The sequence below is a fragment of the Bubalus kerabau genome, chromosome 15 (assembly GCF_029407905.1).
Source record: "Bubalus kerabau isolate K-KA32 ecotype Philippines breed swamp buffalo chromosome 15, PCC_UOA_SB_1v2, whole genome shotgun sequence".
In the NCBI taxonomy this organism is placed as follows: Eukaryota; Metazoa; Chordata; class Mammalia; order Artiodactyla; family Bovidae; genus Bubalus; species Bubalus kerabau.
The window spans coordinates 25,682,504-25,704,294 of NC_073638.1; the positions used below are offsets into that span (position 1 = coordinate 25,682,504).

The following is a 21,791-nucleotide window of genomic DNA, read 5'->3' on the forward strand; positions in this document are numbered from 1 at the left end:
TGCTAAGGGTGTTTAAAACTGAGTGCTGACTATTTTCTATGGTACTTTTCTCACCAAGCATCTAACCCAGGGCACAACCAAGCAGATCCAATACAATATCCACATTAACTACGGAAGGAAACACAGAATATTTCCCTAAGGTGACTGACCCAACTGGCAGACAGGGGTGGAACTATACCCAAACACAAAACAGGTATTTTTATGTACATGTGATATACAAAATCAGCCAATTTCAAAGAAAGCTCAAAACAAAACAATGCTCCCGCCTCTATGGCGATAGATTTTTTCTTTGACTCTGGTTTCTGAAAGGAATCTCCATGGAGGACTGTTAGCATGGGTAATGGTTGGCTGTCTCTGTATTTTAGAAGAGGATGCCAGGGACAATTTAAATTATGCAGTTTGCACTTTCATATTATAGCGTGTATCTTCCATGAATGAAACCACACAGACTTGATGTAAAAAGAAAAAAAAAAAAAAAAAGTGGGGGCCTGCCAGTAGCAATAGTCAAAACAGAAATATGTGATTAGAAGATCAATGTACACGAAAGAGAACAGAGACACCAGAGAATCTTATGGGACATCACAGGAGGCTCTGTGTGGCTCCCATCCCAACTCCATCCCTCAAATGGCTTCTTATTCAGAAAAAGATTCTAATGGTGGGTGAATAGTTACAAAGCCACAACAATGCTCATATGGCAAACTGACATCAAATCATCCTTTCAGGACTCTAGAGCCTGCAAAGATCTTCCAAAGATGAAGCTACCTTTAGATGTGGCCTTTACATGTAAGTCAGGAGAGCTTCCCCACGCAGAATGGATGTGAGGCAGGGATGCCCTACTCCTCCACCCACCTATGATTCTGGGTGGGGAGCATCAAGTTAGGCTGTCGTTGCTGAATAGCTAAGTCATATCTGTCTCTTTCGCGATCCCATGGACTGTAGCCCACCAGGCTCCTCTGTCCGTGGGATTGCCCATGGCAAGAATACTGGGGTGGTTGCCATTTCCTTCTCTAGGGGATCTTCCTGACCCAAGGATCGAACTTGTTTCTCTTGTATTGGCAGGTAGGTTCTTTACCACCAAGCCATGTGGGAAGCCCCAGGTTGGGCTCACAATTCCTCTTTTACCAGGACCTCCAGAATGAAGTGCTAACATGTTTTGAGGGAGTCAGGTAACTGAGAACTCATGAAGGCCTGCCTCCCTAACAAGGGGAACAATTCGATTATTCCGGTTGTGGAAGATAAAAGACAATGCTGGAACACTTCCTTTCAGAGACATCAGAAATCATCTATGACCTTTCGAGTTTAAAAACATTTTTTCGACTGTATTTGTACATTTTGGTTGTAATGAAATTCTGACCTAGGGAATGTGTTTCAGTCATTGCATTTGCCTGGGAGAAAAGAAATAAGATGCCTGTGGGCTTCCTCTTCCTTTTTTTTTTTTTTTTTAAAGCCAACGCTTTATGTTACTGTCACTAGATTTAGCTGTTGAAGCTTTTAAGGCTAATGGTTAGCTGTAATGTACCAAATAGTACAAGAAAGAAGAGGAGTAGAAATTAATTTAGCTCTCCATTTGTCAAGATTCAGTCTGGAAGATTTTTTAGGAACCAATCTAAATCTAGGGGATGGCCTGGACCTTTAAAATGGGACATGGAATCATTCGGCTCCGTAACCTTTAATCTGTTTGAAGAAAGGAGCAAATGTTAAATTCCACAAGTACACTTTCTGGGTAAGATAAATATATATAACACTGCTTGTTAAGACATAGCAAGCCTGTGAGATCACATCCATTAAGGCAACGGATCCTCCAGTGTTGTTTTAGAGGCAGCTTTACTTGAACGACTCCTGGGTGTGCCACTGAGAAATCAGGGCATTCATCACCACAAGGGCATTTTGTGTGTAGAGAGGGTTCAGCTAGGAACATCAAGAGGCCAAAAGTGCATCTATGAGATCATCTTTCGTGACCTTGAGCTGAGAGGCCAGGAGACGAGAAGGAGGAGCAGAGAAGTCCCTATAAAGGTACCTGTGATGTGGCCAGAAACATAGCATTGCTTGTTTTTAAAATTTCCTCTTAAATGGAGTCTCTGTGGTTGGACCTGTGATAACAGTGAGTTGCAGCTGTTTCAGGACGTGCGATGAGCTTCAGTCTGGACTGAAGGATTAGGAGTGTGATTGAAGCGCCTCTGCCGAGTTGCTGAAATTGATGGCGAGAGGGGAGGAGTTGAGGGGCTGTTAAGAAGGGTCTTTAAAACAAATAAAAATAGGCTAAGCTAGTGAGAGGCCAGCCATAAATGAAAAGTACTGGCTCCACACTAAGGAGAAATGTGGCGCTTATGCTGTAAACTTGACTGGTTACCTAGATGGAACCTTCTACAAGGAGAGGTAATCAAGGTGGGCTCATACCTGGGCAACTTCTGTAAAGAAAAAAGACCATTGATGGGTTTTCCCAGTGGATTCACACAGGCAGGGCAGTGGCGAGTGGGCTGATGCAATTTACAATGACATTCAAGGGGTCATTCATAGGAAAATTCATGAAAACCTGGGAACAGGAGCTCAAGCTTAATTGGCTCACTACTGGGATGAGAGGTAAGAAATCATGAAAGGCAAACACCCGGCCCATCGCATGGAGAGACGTTAGCATGGTTGCTCTAGAAATCAGAGTCAGGAAGGAGTGTCTTCGCTGTCCTTATTAACGATACAGAAAGTGGCAGGAATCTATTTGCTCTACTGATAAACTGAGTTTACTTAAGAAGCAGAAGAAACTAACAGAAAGCTAAAAAGGGAAATACACACAGATAAGAATTTAGGAAGCAGCCTGGCTGAGTTTAGAGCGAGACACAAACACCAATTGATGGATTTTCAGAAGCTTTTCAATTAAGGGCACACACTGATGTTTTCACAGAGACCATCCTCACTAGCGGCTTATTTCAAAGTTCTCTGTTCCACTGTAATACTTAAGAAAGGTGAAGAAAACTGAAATTAGACCATCTACTGTTATATTTCATAAACTGATGAGGCCTCCTCTTTCACTGACCACTTAGAATTTTCATTTTGTCTATCTCACCGAGTCCTGTGAAAACTGAAAACATCTCCAGAAAGTTAATGTGAAGGATGTTTGTCATATCTAGGGTGGTAAGGAGGCTAAAGATGAGTATACTATTCAGCGATTTTAAAGAAGTCCAGTGATAGGATTGTACACCAGAGCACATGGTTCAGAGATGGAATGCAAAAGTTAATTTTTAAAGAGTTTTTTTTTTTTTTTGGGTCTCATAGAATAATTACTTTTTCGTGTTTCTGGGGCAGGTACCTGTCGACAGCAGGTAGATGCAGCCTTGTGTAAGGAAATCTTGCATAACTAGCTGACATGGTAAGGCTATAACCTTTCCCACTCTGGTAGGCAGAGAAAACTCCAAGCCTCCCAGACAACCAACATCAAGCATTGAGAGCTGCTGAGGACCAGGAAAAAGGGACTGGAAGGCACACCTCCCCTCTCAGTGGTGGTCAGAAATAGGAGACAGTGTAACTTTTTGAATAAGTTTCAGAGAGTCCACAGAGCTAAACCACAGAGTGGTAGCTGCTATGGCTGCCTCTCGCACTCCTCCAGTGTCTAACGGAGGGCGGCGAAGGGTACAGAGCGCCCAGCGCGGAAAGGACGGTGGGTCCCCCGGCGACACAGTCTCAGCAGGGACTCTCTGGGACAAAAAGGATGATGCATTTAGGAACATGGCCCACACGGGCATGGTAAAGGGTGGGTATTTTCTTTCACGTGGATTAAGATGAAATTAAGACAAGGAGAGGATCCAAAGCCAGGATACTTACCATTTTGCCAACCGTGGCTAAACACAAGCTATCCAGCCTCTAAGAGCTAGGCTGCCATTTTCCCTAGCGTTTTGCTTTGCATGGTGATGCTTAAAAGAGAATTCTGCAAAATAGCTGCTCCTACTGTTAAATTGCTTGGATGTTAAAGATTTTTCTGAGGTCCTTAAGATTCAACTTGAGAACATAGTATGTAATGTCTTTCAAATTACCAAATGAAGGAATACTTCAATTCCAAGGATTCAAAGAGACCTTTTAAGGCTTCTTTTTTTTATACATACCAGAAAGACAATATACATTCAGGACATTTTCAATGGCAATGAAGGTACCGTACCTGTGATGATGGTGAGGATGGTGGTGGTGGTGGTGGTGGTGGTGGAGGTTGTTGTGGGAGGAGGGATAGTTGTGGGGGGATCTGGATAAAAAAAAAAGGAAAATCAAACCCACAATGCTGAACACAACAATGACCAGTAGTGACAAAACAAAGGCATGAAGACACTGAGATGTTTGTTTGATGACTTTCCTCTTTAAAACTCAAAATCCCCATCCCCCCACAAAGATTTATGTCTTCTAATCATATCCCAAAGCCTTATCCAGAAGAGCTAAGAAAAGAAGAAAAGAAAATTTGTACTAATGAAGTGAACTAGGGATGAGAAGACGAGGAGTAGGAAAGGGAGGAAAAGATAAAAACATACGACACCCTCCCATCCGACTTCAAAGGGTGGGGTTAGACCGACTCAGGCCCTGAGAGGGTACAGTGTTTGCAATTTCTTTTATACTTTTACCAGTGGGAGAAAGGAGGAGATGGCGCTGTTCTATCTAAAGGGCTCCTATCGGCCAAGGAAGAGTGCTCGCCTGCCTCTTGCTCTCTGACTGTTAACTTCATTATTCTCCATCAATACATCCCAGCAGGAAGTAAAACTACTTCTATACTTGTAATAAATACAAAGAAGAGAGAATGTCACCACTAAATATCAAGTTCCAGGCATGTGAGATTTTACTGAGATTTTATTTCTTAAAAGTCAATAAATTTTACAACTTATAAATATTAATGAGTTCGTCGCCTTTGCTTAAGCCTGACCTACGTGGGCGACAGTGATAAACACCAAAGAACATTTCCATCTTGTAAACAAGAGAGCTAAATATAAACAAGACTTGACCCTCAAAACCAGGAAATCTGATAGGGAGTTCTCTGTCAGGTGTTTGATATACTGTATATTCTTCTATAATCTCAAAAATTATTTGGAGGGGAAAAAAGGGAAGGCAAATATAAAAGAGAAAAAAATTTTTGACCCAAATGATCAAACTGAATGTGTTAAATTGTCAGCAAGACTTTGAACTAAAGCAATCATTCTGCTATAATACAGCATTAGATGACTTGAAGGCTTTTGATTTTAAATTTTATCTAAAGCCTGTCAACTTTTTCTCCTTGACACATCTGGTGTCCTTTCATCTCCAAGGGAGCTCCCCGACTGTCTAATTAATACATCTGAACTTTAATTATATAATGTACCTTTATTGTTGGCACAACTTCCTGGAAGTTTACAAAAACATTATCTTGGTGTTTGGTTAGACGGTCTGCTTAAAAGATTCTACCATTGATCAATAATCCGAGGTTTTCGTTTTTCTCACAAACTTCTCTCACACATACACAAATGCACAAATGTGACAGGGAAGAACCAACAGCAGACGGGTCTGTTCTAGGGGAGACTCTGTTGATTTAAGCTGAGGGTGCCAGCAAACTACTAGTGAAAGCAGCCTCACACAAGCGCCAAAAGGAACCTGTTAAAAAAAAAATTCATTCTCCTCCAAGAAGCAGAAATGATTAAATTAATAATTTCAAATGGCCTTTTTAGAAGAACAGACAGTACGTGCAGTCGAGCTTTGTGGATACTTGCTTATGGAGGCCACAGGCGGGGAAGCATTTTGTGACCCGGCGGACCACAGGACGCACGCACGCCTTGTGGCAGATGCAGGTGAGGTGGGGACGCAAGGTGAGCGAGGGCACGGGTCCCTCAAGACATCCTGCTCTGCCCACGCCCCAACTCAGCTGCACCCAGAGACGTGTCTTCTTTGTTCTGATTCAGTGACGATATTTATCACTCAAAAGGAACATCTGTAGCTGGGAGACCTCCCCTGATATACTATAAAGCTATTTCTGTTCCTATTTCTAAATGCATTGGCACAAAATGTGTGATGTCCACCACACAATCAAAGTGCACCTGGAGGTGATTTGAAACTATGATTATGGACACGGAGAGGTACAGAGACTAACGAGGGCAGAGATTTCAGAAAAAAAGGTCACCAGTCCCTTTCAGTTTGGGAAAATCACACACTTTCAATTATTTTTACCACTACTGGGGTAATTTGTCCTTCACATGTGGCTCAAGTGACCTAAATGAATTAGATTCTGTTACCAGGTATAATGCTTAGATCACTTCTAGTGTTAAGAGCAATGTGAGGTCACTATTTAAGAAAATACAGAGTGGAGCTAATAAGCTATTTGACACATAGAGGCTAAAAGAACAAAACCAATTGGGGCTGAGGCACTAACTAGATAGATTCTCCAAGTAAAGAAGTTACTTCCAGAGAATTAAACATTTTAAAGGCACGTTAACTCTGAGTTCGTAAAGAACTTTGAAAGTTACTGTAGTAGCGCAATCAATTGGCTTTGAAAAGAAAGCCTACTTAGCATCTTCTCAGATTGCTAGAATGTTTGATCACGAGAGCAGCAACAATTGGAGTGCGCATTCTAGCCTGCATCCGAGTGTTACTGCCAGCAGTCACAGAGGGAGGTAGCACACCGAGGACCTAGCCAATTGCCCAGGCCAGGCAAAGCGCCCCATGCTGGGCTGGGGAGACAGGTGGGTATGGATGCCCTTGCCTAAATGGATGCGTCTCTGTTTCTTGTCTTTTAAATAATGCACTCTGGCCCAGAGAGTTCATTCCCAGAGAACAATCCTGTCCTACCAGGAAGCAGAGAGAAAAAGAGGAACTACAAAGAAAGACACACATTTTACTACAGACTTTGGAGTCCAAGTATAGTGACTCTAAAACACACTTAGTAAGCTTGTGCTTGGGCAACTTATGTGACCCTTTGTAGCTTCATTTTATCATCTGTAAAACAGGAGGATGATGCCATTATCTGGTCATCCTGTTACTATGGAGATTAGAGGTGATCATGCACGTCAGACTGTCATCTTAGCACGTGGAAGGAAGTGAGAGAGCCCTCAATAAACGCTAAGCCAGAAGCTGGGATCCAAAATTATTCAAAACTACCTGTCCATCAAATCCACAAAATGTTTCTCATCTTGAGATGTTGGAATGGTGGGTACAATAAATCAAAGTTGTTTTTCCACATAACTTAGTCTTCTGAATCAAGGAAGCATATAATAGACTGGTGAAAATTTGTATCTGCTTTTTTAACATCTGCCGTTTTTAAAGAGTTGAAAGAGAGTCTGTAAACCTGTATAACAGCAAGGTGGGGGCCTTGCATGAGGCTCAAACCCTGATGTTAAGGGGCGGGGGGTGGTTCATAGAAGTAAAAAGGAGGGGTGGCTGAAAATGGGGACACACAGAACCTCTTCGCACCTACATGGAGAGCCATTCCTTCCACTCTGATCTCCTTAACTACTGAGGAGAATTAATGCTATAATGTGTGGACAACAGGCCACATGGGTTGTGTGTAAAGAAAACACACTCAAAAGTCTACATATAAAGTGATTAGATATGAGCTTTTAATTCTGCTTTATGCTAAGGGAAAAAAACCTCAGGTATAGTTAAGGACTATATTTTAATATCCATGTAAACATGGGGTATATCATTTCATTAAATGATTTTTCTAGTTCATCAGAAAGATTGTTCTCCTATTTTCTTCACAGGGAAAATGGTCAGGTTCTAAGATGTTACGGAGTAGATTTCCCATATGTAGATTTGTGTGTGTATATATCACATACACTTATTCTTGGATTATTTATATGGCTCACTTGAGAGAAATGCACATTCCTGTTCATATATTCACATGACACTAAAATTGTCATGTGTATGGTTATTCATTCTGTGTCAAGTCAGCTCATGACTATTCTTCCTGGTGTAAAACTAACTGAGAGATTCAATTGGACAGGAGAGACTCAATTTGTCATCATAAGACTAGACAAGCAGTGCACTCCTCAGCTAAATAGAGAATATTCACTAGACACAATATTGACCGTAAGCTGTAAATGGGAAATAAGTTTAAAATGGCTGGTACAAGTAGATGCACAATACATATTTGTTGACTAGAGAGTGAAATTCCTGATCACGTGCTTTAATAATCCTGCAAAAAGATATTAAGAAAACAGACAAATAAGAAAAAAAAAAACAAAAAACATTTGTGTCTAAGGCCGTGGCTATAGTGGTTAACGGAGCTACCAGGGACCTTCTATTTTTTTTCCAAGTATTTACTGGCTTGCGACATCTGGGATGTAATAGCTTCATGCTGAAAATAGGATAGTTCTGCTCATCAAAGCAGGAGAAAGGCTAGCCCAGGTATCATCAGAAAATACCACTGGGAATAGACTTTCTGAGCTGAAGAGCCATTAATTGGTAAGGCTGAATTTCGCAGTCATTATTTCTAACATAATCTCCATAGCTTGTGCCTGAGGACACAGCTTTCCTCCTCAGCATGACCCGAGTCTGTGATCTAGTGGGAAACCCCCACGGTTAGAAAAGGAAAAGAAAAGGCGCTGTCCTCCTAGTGGAGGCACTGGGGTCCACCTCGGGCCAGGCTTCTTTAATTCTCGAAGGAAACAAACTGGCGTTTTGGCTTGCAACTTGACCAAAAGCTTTAGGAGTGAATTACAAGCAGCAGCTACACAGTAAATGAGTCAAATGGAAGAGGGCTACATCTTCTCACGTACCGTATACATACAGCATATAATCCGAATGAGCTTTCCCCACTATGTTGGAAGCCTCACAGCGGTATGTACCATTATCTGTTTTGTTTAGGTTATTGATGAACAGGTTGGGCCCCGACAGCACGGCATGTTGAGGCATTTCATCATCGACTCTCACCCAAGTCACCATCACAGGCCTGCAGAAGGAAGGGAGAGAGACAGGTTGCATTATGACTTCCCACCAAGATGTCTGCATCAAACTTCTCACCCACGCAGTAAATGAATCCCATGCAGGGTGACACAATTAAAGAGGACCTACTGGAGATAATTTTAAGTTCACAGAATTACAGCTGTGAAGGCTCCACAAATCTGTTTGGAATATAATTCTCTTAAAAATATTATCAGATGTTGAAAAACTTTCAACAGGCCACAAGCAGGAGTCTCATTATTCCCAATCCATCTTCAACAAACCAGCAAATAAACCATGTGCCCTATTTTTATGCCCTGCTGTGCGGTTTCACACCAATTCAGACAGGACAGAGCTCACCCATTGTTAATCATCTCATTAATTAGGGGGAAAAAATCAAATCCTGGGCTAGTGATACATGCATTAATCTCATGGTTACTAACACACAGAGATACTGGCTTAGAAAGTTGTGATACGTAAGTGGATTTCTTGTTTCGCAGAAAGGAATGGACTTTTACCTCTGAATAGTGCTTTCTTTGGCCTCTGCTGTTTGAAAAAGAAAAAAAAAATCACCTCTTCTCATTCTGGAAAGATGCAGTCGCTTCCTGTCCCCTTATTCCCTACCCTTAACCTACCCTCCACCAACCCAAGCTGCCACCACACCCTCCTGGGCCAAATTCCACCGATCTACATGTTCCTTGGCAAAGTGGTGCCCTCCGTGGGCCTCCAAGGCCGCCAGTGCTGCTCCCCTTGCCCAGCGTGTGCACCTGCAGGGGCCGGGGACAGGCTCCCAGATCAACGGCTGTGGAGTGACGACACCTCCATGTGGACCCCGGGGGCCCCCAGCACTGGCTCATCACAGCCAAGTTTGTTTTCATGATTAGAGACCACGTTTGTAGCCATCAGGAAAAGCAAATTTCACAAGGTACTCCAGAGCCCCAGTTGCACACACACACATAGAGTCTCTTTCAAACTCGCTGAATTTATGATCCTTCAAGGCAACCCCTATGAAATCGAGGCCACATCTAGGACCGGGTCTGAAAGCTGCCATTTCCAAGGCAGGGTCACAGGGATCCGAGCACGGAAGTAGCTTCCTTTCATTTCACGCGCTACCTCCAGGAGCAGCATTAGGACCAAAGACCTGTGCTTCATAATGAACGGACACTCAAGTGGGCCCTGTCAAGCAGCATTCCGGTGTTCCAGGGGGATGCAGAGTCATGATTTTTCTTTAATTACATGTGGGTTTGTCATCACCACCCAGTAAATTATTTAAAAATGAGCCTTGCATATGTCTTCCTCGCAGGCAATGGCGAATGGGTCTGCCTGGCAATCAGACCTACTGTCCCGCTGCTTGACAGCTGAAACCATCAGTGGGGGTAAGCGCCGAGAACATTCACAACATTTAATGGCAAGTTAAATTACCATTTTTATTGTATGCAATTTCTTGAGAAAATAAATAGGTAATATGCTAGGAGGGCCAGCAGCGAGTAACGCGTGCTTGCTCAGAAAACCGTGCACCCAGGCCGATTGGAGAGGAACAAACAAATACCCTCTCTGGCATCAATGTCCCGGAGGAAACATGTAATTTACTGTCCCCGTGGCACATTCAATTGAACACAGTACCTTCTTCAGAGGAAAAAAAAAAATACAGAAACAAAATATAGGTTAGCAAGCCATAGTCTGTAAATGTGGTTAATGTGGCTGGTACTATGTGTGGCAAGAGGCCGGGGAGAATTTATTTTTTTCCGCCACTGGATGGTTTTGGAGGGGAGGTAAGCTGTTAACGGGGACCTAATTCAAACAGTTTACACAAAGAAACAGCTGAAGCTTTTGCAGTGCTCAAAGGAGAAGAAGACTGCTCTGGTAAAGCTGGAAGCACTTAAAACCAAATAACTTCGAAACACCTGAGGAAAAGGAAAGCAAAAGGAAGACCACCTCCTTCCTAAAGATCATTTTTAACAGCTCCAATCGGTGAGTACCGAGAGAAGCAAATTCTCGGCCCTGGAGAGGTACGCATTAAATAGGCAGGGTTGATGTGGGAGGAGCGCCCACAGGCCCCCTCTGGCTCTCTGTTCTCTCAGAGTTCATCGCTCAGCTGTCACAGGAAGAATTCTTTCCAAAGACTTGGGGGAAGCTTTGTGAAGATGTGAAGATGCGCGGAGGTCCTTGTATGAAAACTGTGATAAAGATGCTGGTTAGCAAAACTCTGAGAGGGGGTTGATAACCACAGCGTGGGGACAGCAGAGGGAGCTCAATGCTGTTTTTTGTTGGGGATGAAAAAAACAATCTGAGTGCTCTGGATCCCCTTGCTGACCTGTGGTTCCACGTGGTGAGTCCACACGGTGTCTTTGCCCTCAGTTTGTTTATTCCCCGGTAAAAACAATCTTTTTTTGTCTTAGAAAGATGAAAAGACACCTCCTCCTCCCCAAATGAAACTAAGAGCTAAAGTGGTACCACCACATGGCTTTTGCCGTATCAGTGGTAACATATGTAGTTTCTCTAATTCACTTTCACTCATTTATTTAGCAGGGGCAAATGAAGTAGCTTTTTATCCTTTTATACTTTTCAATAAAATAAAAGAGTAAAAGTCAGTTCTTTTCCCTTCTGCAAATTTTATATATATATATATATATATATATATACACACACACACACACACACATTCCTTGAGAAAAATTCCCAAACCACTCCTTACTAACAAAAATATTTCTAGGAGTCACTTTTCCTTGAGGGAAGAAGCAAAATGAAAAGTAAGGCACATTTGCCTACAGCTGGCCCTAAACACAGCAGCTTAATTTAAGTCTGAAAACCATCTTTCCAGCAGCTTAAGACATTAGCACAGAAGGTAGCAGATATATCATTAGATTGTGGGCACACTAAAAATTTATTAGGATTATTTTATGTGGGTAAGAGAAAATAGTTCTGACAATCATGCTGATGATAATAAAATAGAATTAGCTGAGATTTCAATCTTAGCTGGCATTTCATTTTTCTCCCCAACCACAGATATTTATTCCACTATTCACTGAATATTCTTTTATTTCCTGAGAAAGATCTTGCATCCTCTACAGCAGGAGACAGGTGACAGGCCGAGGAGTTGTGAATGCACATGTCCGTGTTGTGACCTTTACTGCTCATGACCCTCTGTCAACCTTGGCCTTCAGAACTTACTGGGGCTTCCCGATGGCTTCACATGTTAACTCAAGCGCGTCCCCTTCCCGGGTTAGGCCTTGTAGAGGGTAAGTCATCTGAATATGCACTTGAGGCTTATCTGTACGACAACAACACAAAGTATAATGTTTAGCAAATGATATCATCAGGCAGAACCAGACCTGCATGCTGTCACAGACCCCATTCTACCAGCACGCACACACTCCCCATCCTCATGCTTTCAGTAACATCCTTCTAATCAGTGAGTAATCCTGGCATTTGCTCAAATTAAATTGCCTAATAACTCTAAGGAGTGAACCACAAATAGATAAGAGATTCATAAGCCAACTGTGCCACATCAAACATTTCCTGTGAAACACATTTTGTTACATTGAAGTTTATCTCCAGACTCACTCAAGCTAAAGGAAACTCATTTGCCTTCATGCTGAGGTGAAGCCACAGATATCTGTGGTGCTCAGAATTGATACATTTTATCATAGATCATATATTACTATGTGACAATATGTTTGACACTGCATATTAATAAGTTTGCCTCTTGTTTTCAAATAGGAAAGGCAAAACTTCTGAAATCCATTCGAGTGGCTCCAAATAAAGAACTGGGAGGTTTTGCTGGCCGCTAAAGAAACTCTAGGACATCTCAAGGTAAACACATCAGAAGGAAGATGACTGACAGTTACTGAGGGTCTACTAAGGGAGGAACCACCCCTGGTGGTTGAAATGCCGTTTTAGGGATGAGAACACTGGTAGGTACCTAGAGAATGATGTAGGTCGTCCAAGGTCATAGAGATAACATAATGAGACAGTCCCAAGAAATGTATGTTTATAGGAATTCAAACCACATTTCCCAATGGCAATCCATAATTAAAGCCAAGTGTATCGAGTAGAGCTTCCTAATGCAGTCAAGTATTTAGGTATTCTGAAGTGACACTTTCCTAAGGGAGAGAACTTTCACGATGTCAAAGTTTCACGATGAATAGGTATTCTTACTTCCACTACCTATTTAGAAACTGTGAGTTTGTGGGGGTGTGGGAATGAGTGAGGAATGCTAGGAGGTACAGGTACTAGGGAGGGAAGGGGAGGGGTCAAAATTAATTTGGATACACACAAAAATGTATTTACAAATAAAACCTGAATGGGTTTGGGAGGGTTTTTGTCCCCCTATACTGAACTAACAAGCTAGTGATCCCTAAATCAGTTTTCTCATTTAATTTTGTGGCTCCATAAATGTATATTTTTGGAAATGTACCGAAGAGGTAATACATGTGAGAGGGCAAGACATCAGTTGGCTGAAAGGTCAAGCCAATTTCCATAACTTTACTTTCTTGGACAATCACATCATTCAAACAACAGCCCCTTGGCCTTTTATAAGCAGTGGTTCGCTCATTATTATTCGCCATGTGGAATCAGGGTGCAATGAGAAATACAGTGGGGTTCAACCATCTCAACCTGCATACAGCCAAACAAGCCACATGAGGTCCTCTCTAGGGATGGTGGCATTGCAGATGCATTTTTACAGTCGTGTTCCTAGCACTGGATCTTTCTGACTCTTGAAAACCATGTGGCATCGAAAATCTTTTGAGAGCGGCTTCCTGTGCATCGGTGCGCACTGCGCGCTGATCTGGTAATGCTTTCTGAGGAGCTAAGTCACTTGCCAGAGAACATAAGTTAACAGGACTGAAAGCTCCAGCTGACTCCTGCAAGCAACACGATTCTATTCTTGGACTTGTTGGCAAAGGAAAATGGCATAGAGGTCTCCAGATACTGATAACTGGGTGGGGATGCTAGTCATTAAAGAAAGCCAGAAATCCTCATAAACAGGATGGCCCTGAATGAACACTGCGGGTCAAGAGCTCCTGGACACCCTCCTTTGAGAGTTGCAAATAATACTGTAGGCTATATGCAACCGGTGGGTGACATGGGGGTCTGTTATTTTGGGTGGTATAATACATGTGCACACAGAACTGGGTGGTAAAATTTATTTTAAAAAACCCCACAAGATATCAAAAAAGGGGAAGAAGGTTATGCCATTGAAAACACAGACAATAAAATCCTGGCTCCCTTACAATTCATACTCAAAAACAGCAGCACTTTTGGAGTTTCTGGTTAGGAAACCTCTGTCATCCTTACCCAGGAACTGTTCTGAGGAAAGCTAAATTCAAAGCCTCAAATTTGGGCTGAAATGTAATACTTGCTTATAGGTTAATCTCTGATCCAAGCAAGGTCTACATTTTCCATGCACCGATGACTTTGGTCCATTAATTAAGGAGAAGCAGAGTGCTTGCTGGCCGATGTGGAAGGCTTTTTTTGGTCCTTTTCTTCTTTGTGTAATTTACAAGCAAACAGAGAGAGCATATTTTTCAGCACTAAGGGTTTTTACATGCTCAACTTCCATTAATAATAAAGACAGTGTTGAAAATCTATCCACCCTGCCTTTTCAGTACTACTGAGTTTGTTTTAGTTAAATGCCTTTTATGCTCCTAATGGCTATTTACCAGTTGTCAATGGCTCACATAAATTAGGAAGAACATGCTAAGGTCTTGCTATACCTGGGATTTACATTAAAAAAAAAAAAATCATATACTTAGCCTTAGAAAATACACTTTCCAATGTTGATAACTGATTTTCCCAATTTACTCTTTAGGTTTCTAGAGAAACATCTACCATCTACTTATAGGTACAGCTGCCACAGTTACCTTAATAGCTGGCTAGAAAGGTGAACATTAATCTCACTTGTATTATACAGAAAAATGTCCTCCTCTGTTGACACATGTAGTATTTATAGGTTTATTATTCGACCGTGGGCAGCTGAGCTATATTTACGCCCAACCTAGAAACCAAACAGAGGGTTTATGTGCCAAGATCCATCTCCGGGTGAAGGAAACTTAGAAAACAAATTTGATCTCCACTCCTTTGTCCTGAAAGAGGAACCTAAGTCTTCTCAACAGGTGGAATAGAAACCCTGGGGCTCTGCTGGGACCTCTAGAACCCAGGGCTGTTAGATTTCCCCAGGAAGATCCTGACTACAATCTGAGTGTGTCAAAATACTGAACAATCCAGATGGCTGATGGAATAGTCCAGAGCTCATCATTTATGCTTTAATTATGTTCATAAATCAAATGTTATAACCCACCAAATCTTTTTTGAAACAGAACCAGACTCCAAGATTTATTTTTAAGTAATGAGCTAAGTAAGGCCTAGTACATTTTCTGGGTGATCATTTTACGCCTCAGTTGGTGTTGGAAGGCACAAGGCTAAAAGCCAGATGACACTTTCTGCCCAAGTGCAATAACTGTCCAGAAATGTATCGCTCGGAATGGCTTAATGTCATTATAAAATGGAACTGCTGTATAAAAATAAGAAAAATAGTTAGGTCTATGCACTCATGGAACATTACAGTTACAGAGATGGCATCACCAACAGACAATCAATTAGGTCGAGGGATCTGAGGTTTTCATAATACACTGTAATTTTTTAAAAACCCCATAAAAGACACATTTAGCAAGACTGCTATAGCAGACAAAATTTGGCCATTAGTCAAAGTCGCACAGAGGGTTAAACACCAGGAGACTTTAGGTCACACTACAGTAGCAGCCAATTAAAAAAACAATATTAGAAAGACATTCTGATTTGATGAGACTTTCCTTAAATGGACTTTGCTCTCTATAAAGGCGGGGGGGGGGGGCGGAATATATATATATATATATATATATATAAAAGGGAACTCTTAAAGAGGTTAGAATGGCTTGCTGGCAGATTACAATTGATTTCATGCCAGTTTGACCTTGCACCATATTCTACGATCTTTTCAGAAGATGAAACTCAAGACTCTGGAACCTGTATTTCACTTTCCCATGTAAATGAAAAGTCACAGTCTCCTTCTCTCTAGATTACTGCGCTAATGTATCAGGTCTTTACAATTTCTTATTTTTAAAAAAAGAACACTGTGGTTTCCTTTTGCCTGGGATATTATCCTTCCCAGGTACCAGAGAGGAGCGTTGCTGAAATAAGACAGCACGGCGGGAGAAGACCTGTTAGCCCAGGGGCTCCTGACACTTTCCCTGCCTGAGAATTTAAGTCAGAGGATGTGGACCTCACATATTTGCTGATGCGCTGACTGCAAAGCAGATCTAGAAACATGAGCACCAATGTGCTTCTCCAGGCTCTCCGTGTGACTAAGATTTCCTCCAACATTCTGAAACACCTGTTAGAGTGAGACTGGAGGCCTCTGGACCAAGTGTTCATTGTTTTGGGCAAAGACAAGGGCAGGGTGGGGGCCCAGATGAATCAGACTGGCGGGAGGGCAGTGTGGGTCTGTGCCTGTGCATTCAAGTGGGGAAGATTTACCTGAGGGTCTTTGTCAATCATAGAGGATTACTGCAGTTCAGAGGAGCATGAGGATGCCAAGATGAACCTAAGATTTGGTGAGGGCTTAGGGGTAAGAACTGACCCCTATAACACGGCTGCCTAAACTGTTGGGCAAGGCCAGTTTTGCTCTGAAGGAGGGTGATGTCTAGTGACACAAGGAGGTTGGGGCTAGTGAGAGAACAGAGTCACAGCAAGCTCTCTGAGGAGTTAAAGAGAACATCTTGCAAAAGGCTTGCTTTCCATTGTCATCATACATTCATGAATAATTTTCACTGCCATTTATTTTGTTTGTTTGCAAGGTGAAGGCCCTCCTGCTGTTACATCTGCTGTATGAATCGGAGCACTTAAACGGCACTTCCTCGAAGAGGGCTGAGCTATGATGAGTGGGATGAGTCAGGCCTTGGAGGATGGATGTGGGACCGAAGAGCATGTGCCACATCACACAGTAAAATACAATTTCCTCTTGTTGCAACTTGTAAGTAGCTTTGTGGATACTGAAATGACTGTTTACTCAACAAAATCAAATTTTATTCTGTGATGTTGTGGCAGAGAGTTGCTCCAAGTGCCTTTGAAGTGGGGTGCACACTCACCCACACAGCACTCTTTCAGATCTATGAGAAATCTTCAAAATTTGAAAGTGAACACTGGGTGAGAAAACCCTCATAGCAAGAGTGTCCGCACAAGAATGTAAACTCTGTAACTAGAAAAGTTTTCGTTTTTTGTATCCCTGGTGCCTAGAATAATGTCAGTGACTGGAACATGGTAGGCATTTAGTATGTATTTACCAAGCAGATGAATGAATGAAAAAGTTGGGAAATGTTGGGGAATGGAAGTCTAGCTCTGCTACTGGTTAAACGAAAACTAGGAGACCATGAATCCACCTCAGCCCTGTTCTAAGACAGACAAGTCACATTAAAATTTTCAAGTGTTTCTTTGAGCAGACATCCAGTTCAACAGGGCAGTCCAACTGAAAATAATTCAAAAGGAGCTGGGGGAAAGGTTTCTATAAAGACGACATGGAAGAAAAGCAAGGGAATTATTTGATTGTCTAGAGCTAAGCAGTTGCCTTCAGAGAAGGCAATGGCACCCCAATCCAGTACTCTTGCCTGGAGAATCCCAGGGACGGGGAGCCTGGTGGGCTGCAGTCCATGGGGTCACAAAGAGTCGGGCACGACTGAGCATCTTCACTTTCACTTTTCACTTTCATGCATTGGAGAAGGAGATGGCAACCCACTCCAGCGTTCTTGCCTGGAGAATCCCAGGGACGGGGGCTCCTGGTGGGCTGCCGTCTATGGGGTCGCACAGAGTTGGACACGACTGAAGCGACTTAGCAGCAGTAGCAAGCAGTTGCCTTATTTGGGAAGCCTGGTTAGCTACCTGTGACTGGCTGGGTTTTATCGTCCTGGAGCGCACTGGGTTTGGTTTAGGTTTTGGTTTGCTTACGTAAGTTACCAAGGTATTAGAATCACCTGATTAGATTGGTTTAATGGCCTCCTTGTTAGTCACTTTTAACAGCTCTTATTGCAAAACAATCTAGCTCCCCAAATTTGAGGTTCAACCCATGTGTTCTGATTTACATACTTTCATTTCATTACACATTTCTTTAGCATTTTGGGTATTATTCCAAGGTGGTATCTTAAGGGAAATCATAAACAATGGTGTTGAGCCATTCTTTTTATTTACTTTTTTGTTAATCACCTTAAGTATAGGAAGTTTTCTTTGGTTGTTCAATATTTTTTAAAACTTTTTTTTTAAATTGAAGTATAGTTAATTTACAATGTTGTGTTAGTTTCAAGTGTACACCAAAGTTGTTCAGTTTTATATATATACGCACATTTATATATATATATATATTCTTTTTCAGATTCTTTTCCATTATGCTGCCAAGTCGCTTCAGTCGTGTCTGACTCTGTGCGACCCCATGGACTGCAGCCTACCAGGCTTCTCCGTCCATGGGATTCTCCAGGCAAGAACACTGGAGTGGGTTGCCATTTCCTTCTCCATTTCCATTATAGGTTATTACAAAATACTGAATATAGTTCCTTGTGCTACACAGTAGGTCCTTGTTGCTTACCTAGACCATATACACTAGCGTGCATATATTAATCCCAATGTCCTAATTTCTCTCTCCCACCCCTTATCGCCTGTGATCCCCTTTGGAGCATTCTTTTTAGATTTTGAGATGTTAGCTCTACAACCATTTAAACTTCCACAGACTCAAAATCTGACCTTGAGTTAAAAACCATTGAGAGTGCACATTAGAAGACTAGTTTCACTACACGGTATTCAATGTTCACAGCCTCAGAGACTCATCTTTCCTAAATACATTAGGTCAGACATTGGGTGAGATGTGGGGAGACAAACCTCTTTCTACAGGGTGTGCCTACAGGAGGCAGGGATGACGGCAAAGGCTTTCTTCCCTGGGAGTCATGTCATTCAAGTCTTGCTCACAATGGATTTGGCCCAGTGTTTTCTCTTTGATTTTTCAGTATTGGTGACTCAGCCTCCTGCCCCTTTGGGCACTGCAAAATGCCTTGCTAACACGCCAAAGAGTTAATAGCATCGGAAAATTGGACCTGCCTCTACTCTGTGTTAACACAAAAAACAACAGTTTAAAACATTAGTTTCAATCAGGGGGTCCCCCATGCCTTCATTAATTTTCAGAAGGAATAGTAAATACTGAAATAACTTCCCTGAAACTCAATTCATCACTTTAAAAAAAAATAAAAGAAGGGGACAGTGGGAGGAAGAATATATATTCTATTAAAAAAAGAGAGAGAGAGAGAAAGATTAGAGGAACAGGCCAAATCTGAAAACGCCAGCTATTATGCTTGAAGAATACAACCGGGGAATAGAATTGATGGGGGAGAGGATGGGACACAGGAGCTGCCATGGCAAACAGTGTCTTATCCTCCACTCCAAAGACGAAAGATTTTCCTATTTTCAGGCTTTTCTCCTTCCTTCACTGCAGGGCTCATCAATACAAGAGAAACATTTATTTTGGCCCAGATAAAGAACAGGTTTTGATCATCTTCTCAATGCCTAATTTTCCCCCAATTGAGGGAGGGAAAGAAAAAAAAAAATCTAGCCTTCGGTGGACCCTGGATGAACAAGAATATGGATTTACAAAATACCTGGCTACATCAAGTCAATAAAACTCATTTTGAAAATGATGCCCATGAACACGATTAACTGGCAGATGATAATTAGAGCAGGGAAGGCGTTCAAAACACCCATTTTTAGAGGCTTTGTCTTCATTCACCCTTTCAAAACTCATCTCTTAAAATTTTTTTTTCAGATATGTGCATACACAAACCCCTCACTTAGATGAGGGTTTTTGCAAAACATTTTAAAGAGCAAGGCTACGATGGGAGAAAGCAAAAGACACATAACAGTAATTCCAGAGCTTCGGATTCACCTCGGTCCAGAGTAAGGCTTCCCCCCCTTGCACAGCAATCTGAATTCCACACTGAGGGTCACAGCTTCTCTTTAAATTCCCAGCTTATGTCTCTATGTGTTGCCACCTTGATGCTATTTAGACAGTTTTCTTTTAACGCTCAGACAGTGAACTGTTCTCCTTTAAACAGGCTTTTATTTGACAAGAGTGTTGGCTCAGAACTGAAGCTCCACTAACCGTGCTACAATTCTACCACGTTCTGCTATAATCAACCCTGTTGTAAATTTCAGCAATGCTATACACACAGACATGGGAAAGAAAGAAAGAAAAAAAAAAACTGCACAGAAAGAGTTTAGGGTCATACATTTCAGAACATTAAAGAGCAAAACTGTTCTCTGCCTAACATCTAAGGAAAGAGAGCTTTGAATTCCAGCTCGCGAGCATAATTATTTTCTGTTTTAAACATTTAACTGCGTGCTGCTGCCGTATCCTTGCTGAGTCTCAGAATGAAAGCTGGAAAACTAAGAGCCCTACTGTACGTTCTTCCTTCCCGGCAACGGTCCTATGAGAAAACCTTATTAATGAGCTTGCAAACGAGCACCCAACAGGGAAATGTCACAAACAAGAGCGGCTAATGCCCCAGAAAATCAAATAACTGAACACTTGGCTGATTGTGGTGCTTTTCATATTTATAATAAAAAAAGGGAGGGGGGACTTTAATTCACTAATTCTGAGAGGTCAACACCTTGCTGAACAAAACAACTCATTTATTTATGTTCAGAAATCTCCAGATGATAAATTACATCGATGTTAATCACTTCAATGCATACTACACAATTAATAGCTGTACTCACTAAAAACGTAAGGATTATTAAAAGTATGACAGCATACACATCTGGCTGATTTTTCACGTAATTGGGCAAAACAAAATTCTCCTGGTACCACAAATAAGTGTCCTAACAAACAAACACTGCAAAATTCTGTGTTCAATTAATTAGGTCTTAAATCCACAAGAGCAAAGCATTTCCAAGTTGGAGCTCAAGCCTTGTCTTCCAGGCAACATGATGGCACTCTGTGTCCAGTGGGTGGGCAACCCTTCCCTTCATTTTATCCCTCCTCCTTGCTCCTGTTATTTAAAAAGTAAGACATTCAATGGCATACAGTGTAGGTTTTCATTATTTCATTTCGTTTTTGGAAATAGTATTTTCTAAAAGGACATAATTTATACAGTATTCAAAGCCATTATGTGTCATTTTACTCTGTTCTTATCCTGATTAATATCTATCCATCTTAGAAGAGGCACAGAGAGGCTTCCATAAAATTTCTTGCAGCAAAAGGGCCAGGGTTGAACTCAGTATCTTTAATACCAATCCTATCAGGTCAGATTTGCCTCCAAGGTAGTCTCATTTACCCAGGGTAGAGTACTTCTTAGTCTGAGGTCCATGGACCAGCTCAGGATGTCCTGCTGATAAACTAATGTTTATCACCGATAGTATAAGAAATCTTTTTACGTGGCAAAGGGAAGGAAATTCAAAAATAATAGTTGTATGCTTATTTTACTGTTTACTGGATAGAATACACCTAGCAAGTAAAACTCACAATTTTATAGGTATTTTTGCACAGGTCTTGGTTAGGTTAAAGTAATAAAATAAAATGAAAAATTCTAAATGAGATAAGGACACAGATGACCTGTGGATTTGCTAAAGCTTGTGATGAAATTGGCTCTCGAATAACTAAACTTAGTAAAATTGTATAGGATAAATAGATTCCTTATACTGGAAGCAAAACGTGGTGAATGTTCATCATTTCCAGCTCTATAGCTGGAAAAGGATTTAATTTTTAAAGGGGTCAATGATCCACAAAAGGTTAAGAAATGCTGATGCCAGGGTTTGGGCCAATTAAAAAAATAATGGTCTATTGTAAATAGTGCTGCAATGAAATAGATAACTAATAAAGACCTAATATATTGCACAGGGAACTCTACTCA

At 41.6% G+C, this 21,791-nt stretch overlaps 1 protein-coding gene and 1 long non-coding RNA gene across 18 annotated transcripts in view; one reads left to right on the top strand and one right to left on the bottom strand.

The window, feature by feature from the left end:
* The window catches only part of CADM1 (cell adhesion molecule 1), a 261,293-nt gene that overhangs the window by 28,990 nt on the left and 210,512 nt on the right, over window positions 1-21,791 (bottom strand). For 10 of the 13 annotated variants that reach the window (XM_055548137.1, XM_055548139.1, XM_055548138.1 and 7 more), the window contains exons 6-8: window positions 12,043-12,142; window positions 8,709-8,881; window positions 4,145-4,225 (exon numbers count right to left, since the gene is read on the bottom strand). In XM_055548137.1, the coding sequence (XP_055404112.1) occupies window positions 4,145-4,225; window positions 8,709-8,881; window positions 12,043-12,142 (354 nt within the window). Of the gene's footprint in view, window positions 1-1,451; window positions 2,189-2,245; window positions 3,687-4,144; window positions 4,226-8,708; window positions 8,882-12,042; window positions 12,143-21,791 lie in introns of those variants that run through there. The other 3 variants (XM_055548146.1, XM_055548149.1, XM_055548143.1) reach the window with 3 other exon arrangements.
* Window positions 10,090-20,128, top strand: LOC129628662 (uncharacterized). 5 transcript variants are annotated; one of them, XR_008702868.1, is made up of 9 exons: window positions 10,090-10,247; window positions 10,708-10,842; window positions 10,953-11,200; window positions 12,592-12,684; window positions 16,022-16,251; window positions 16,707-16,882; window positions 18,272-18,387; window positions 19,706-19,836; window positions 19,995-20,128. It is a non-coding gene; the product is annotated as an uncharacterized LOC129628662 (long non-coding RNA). The 5 variants fall into 5 exon arrangements; XR_008702865.1 differs by lacking the exon at window positions 16,022-16,251; XR_008702869.1 differs by lacking the exon at window positions 16,022-16,251 and having other exon boundaries at window positions 10,717-10,842.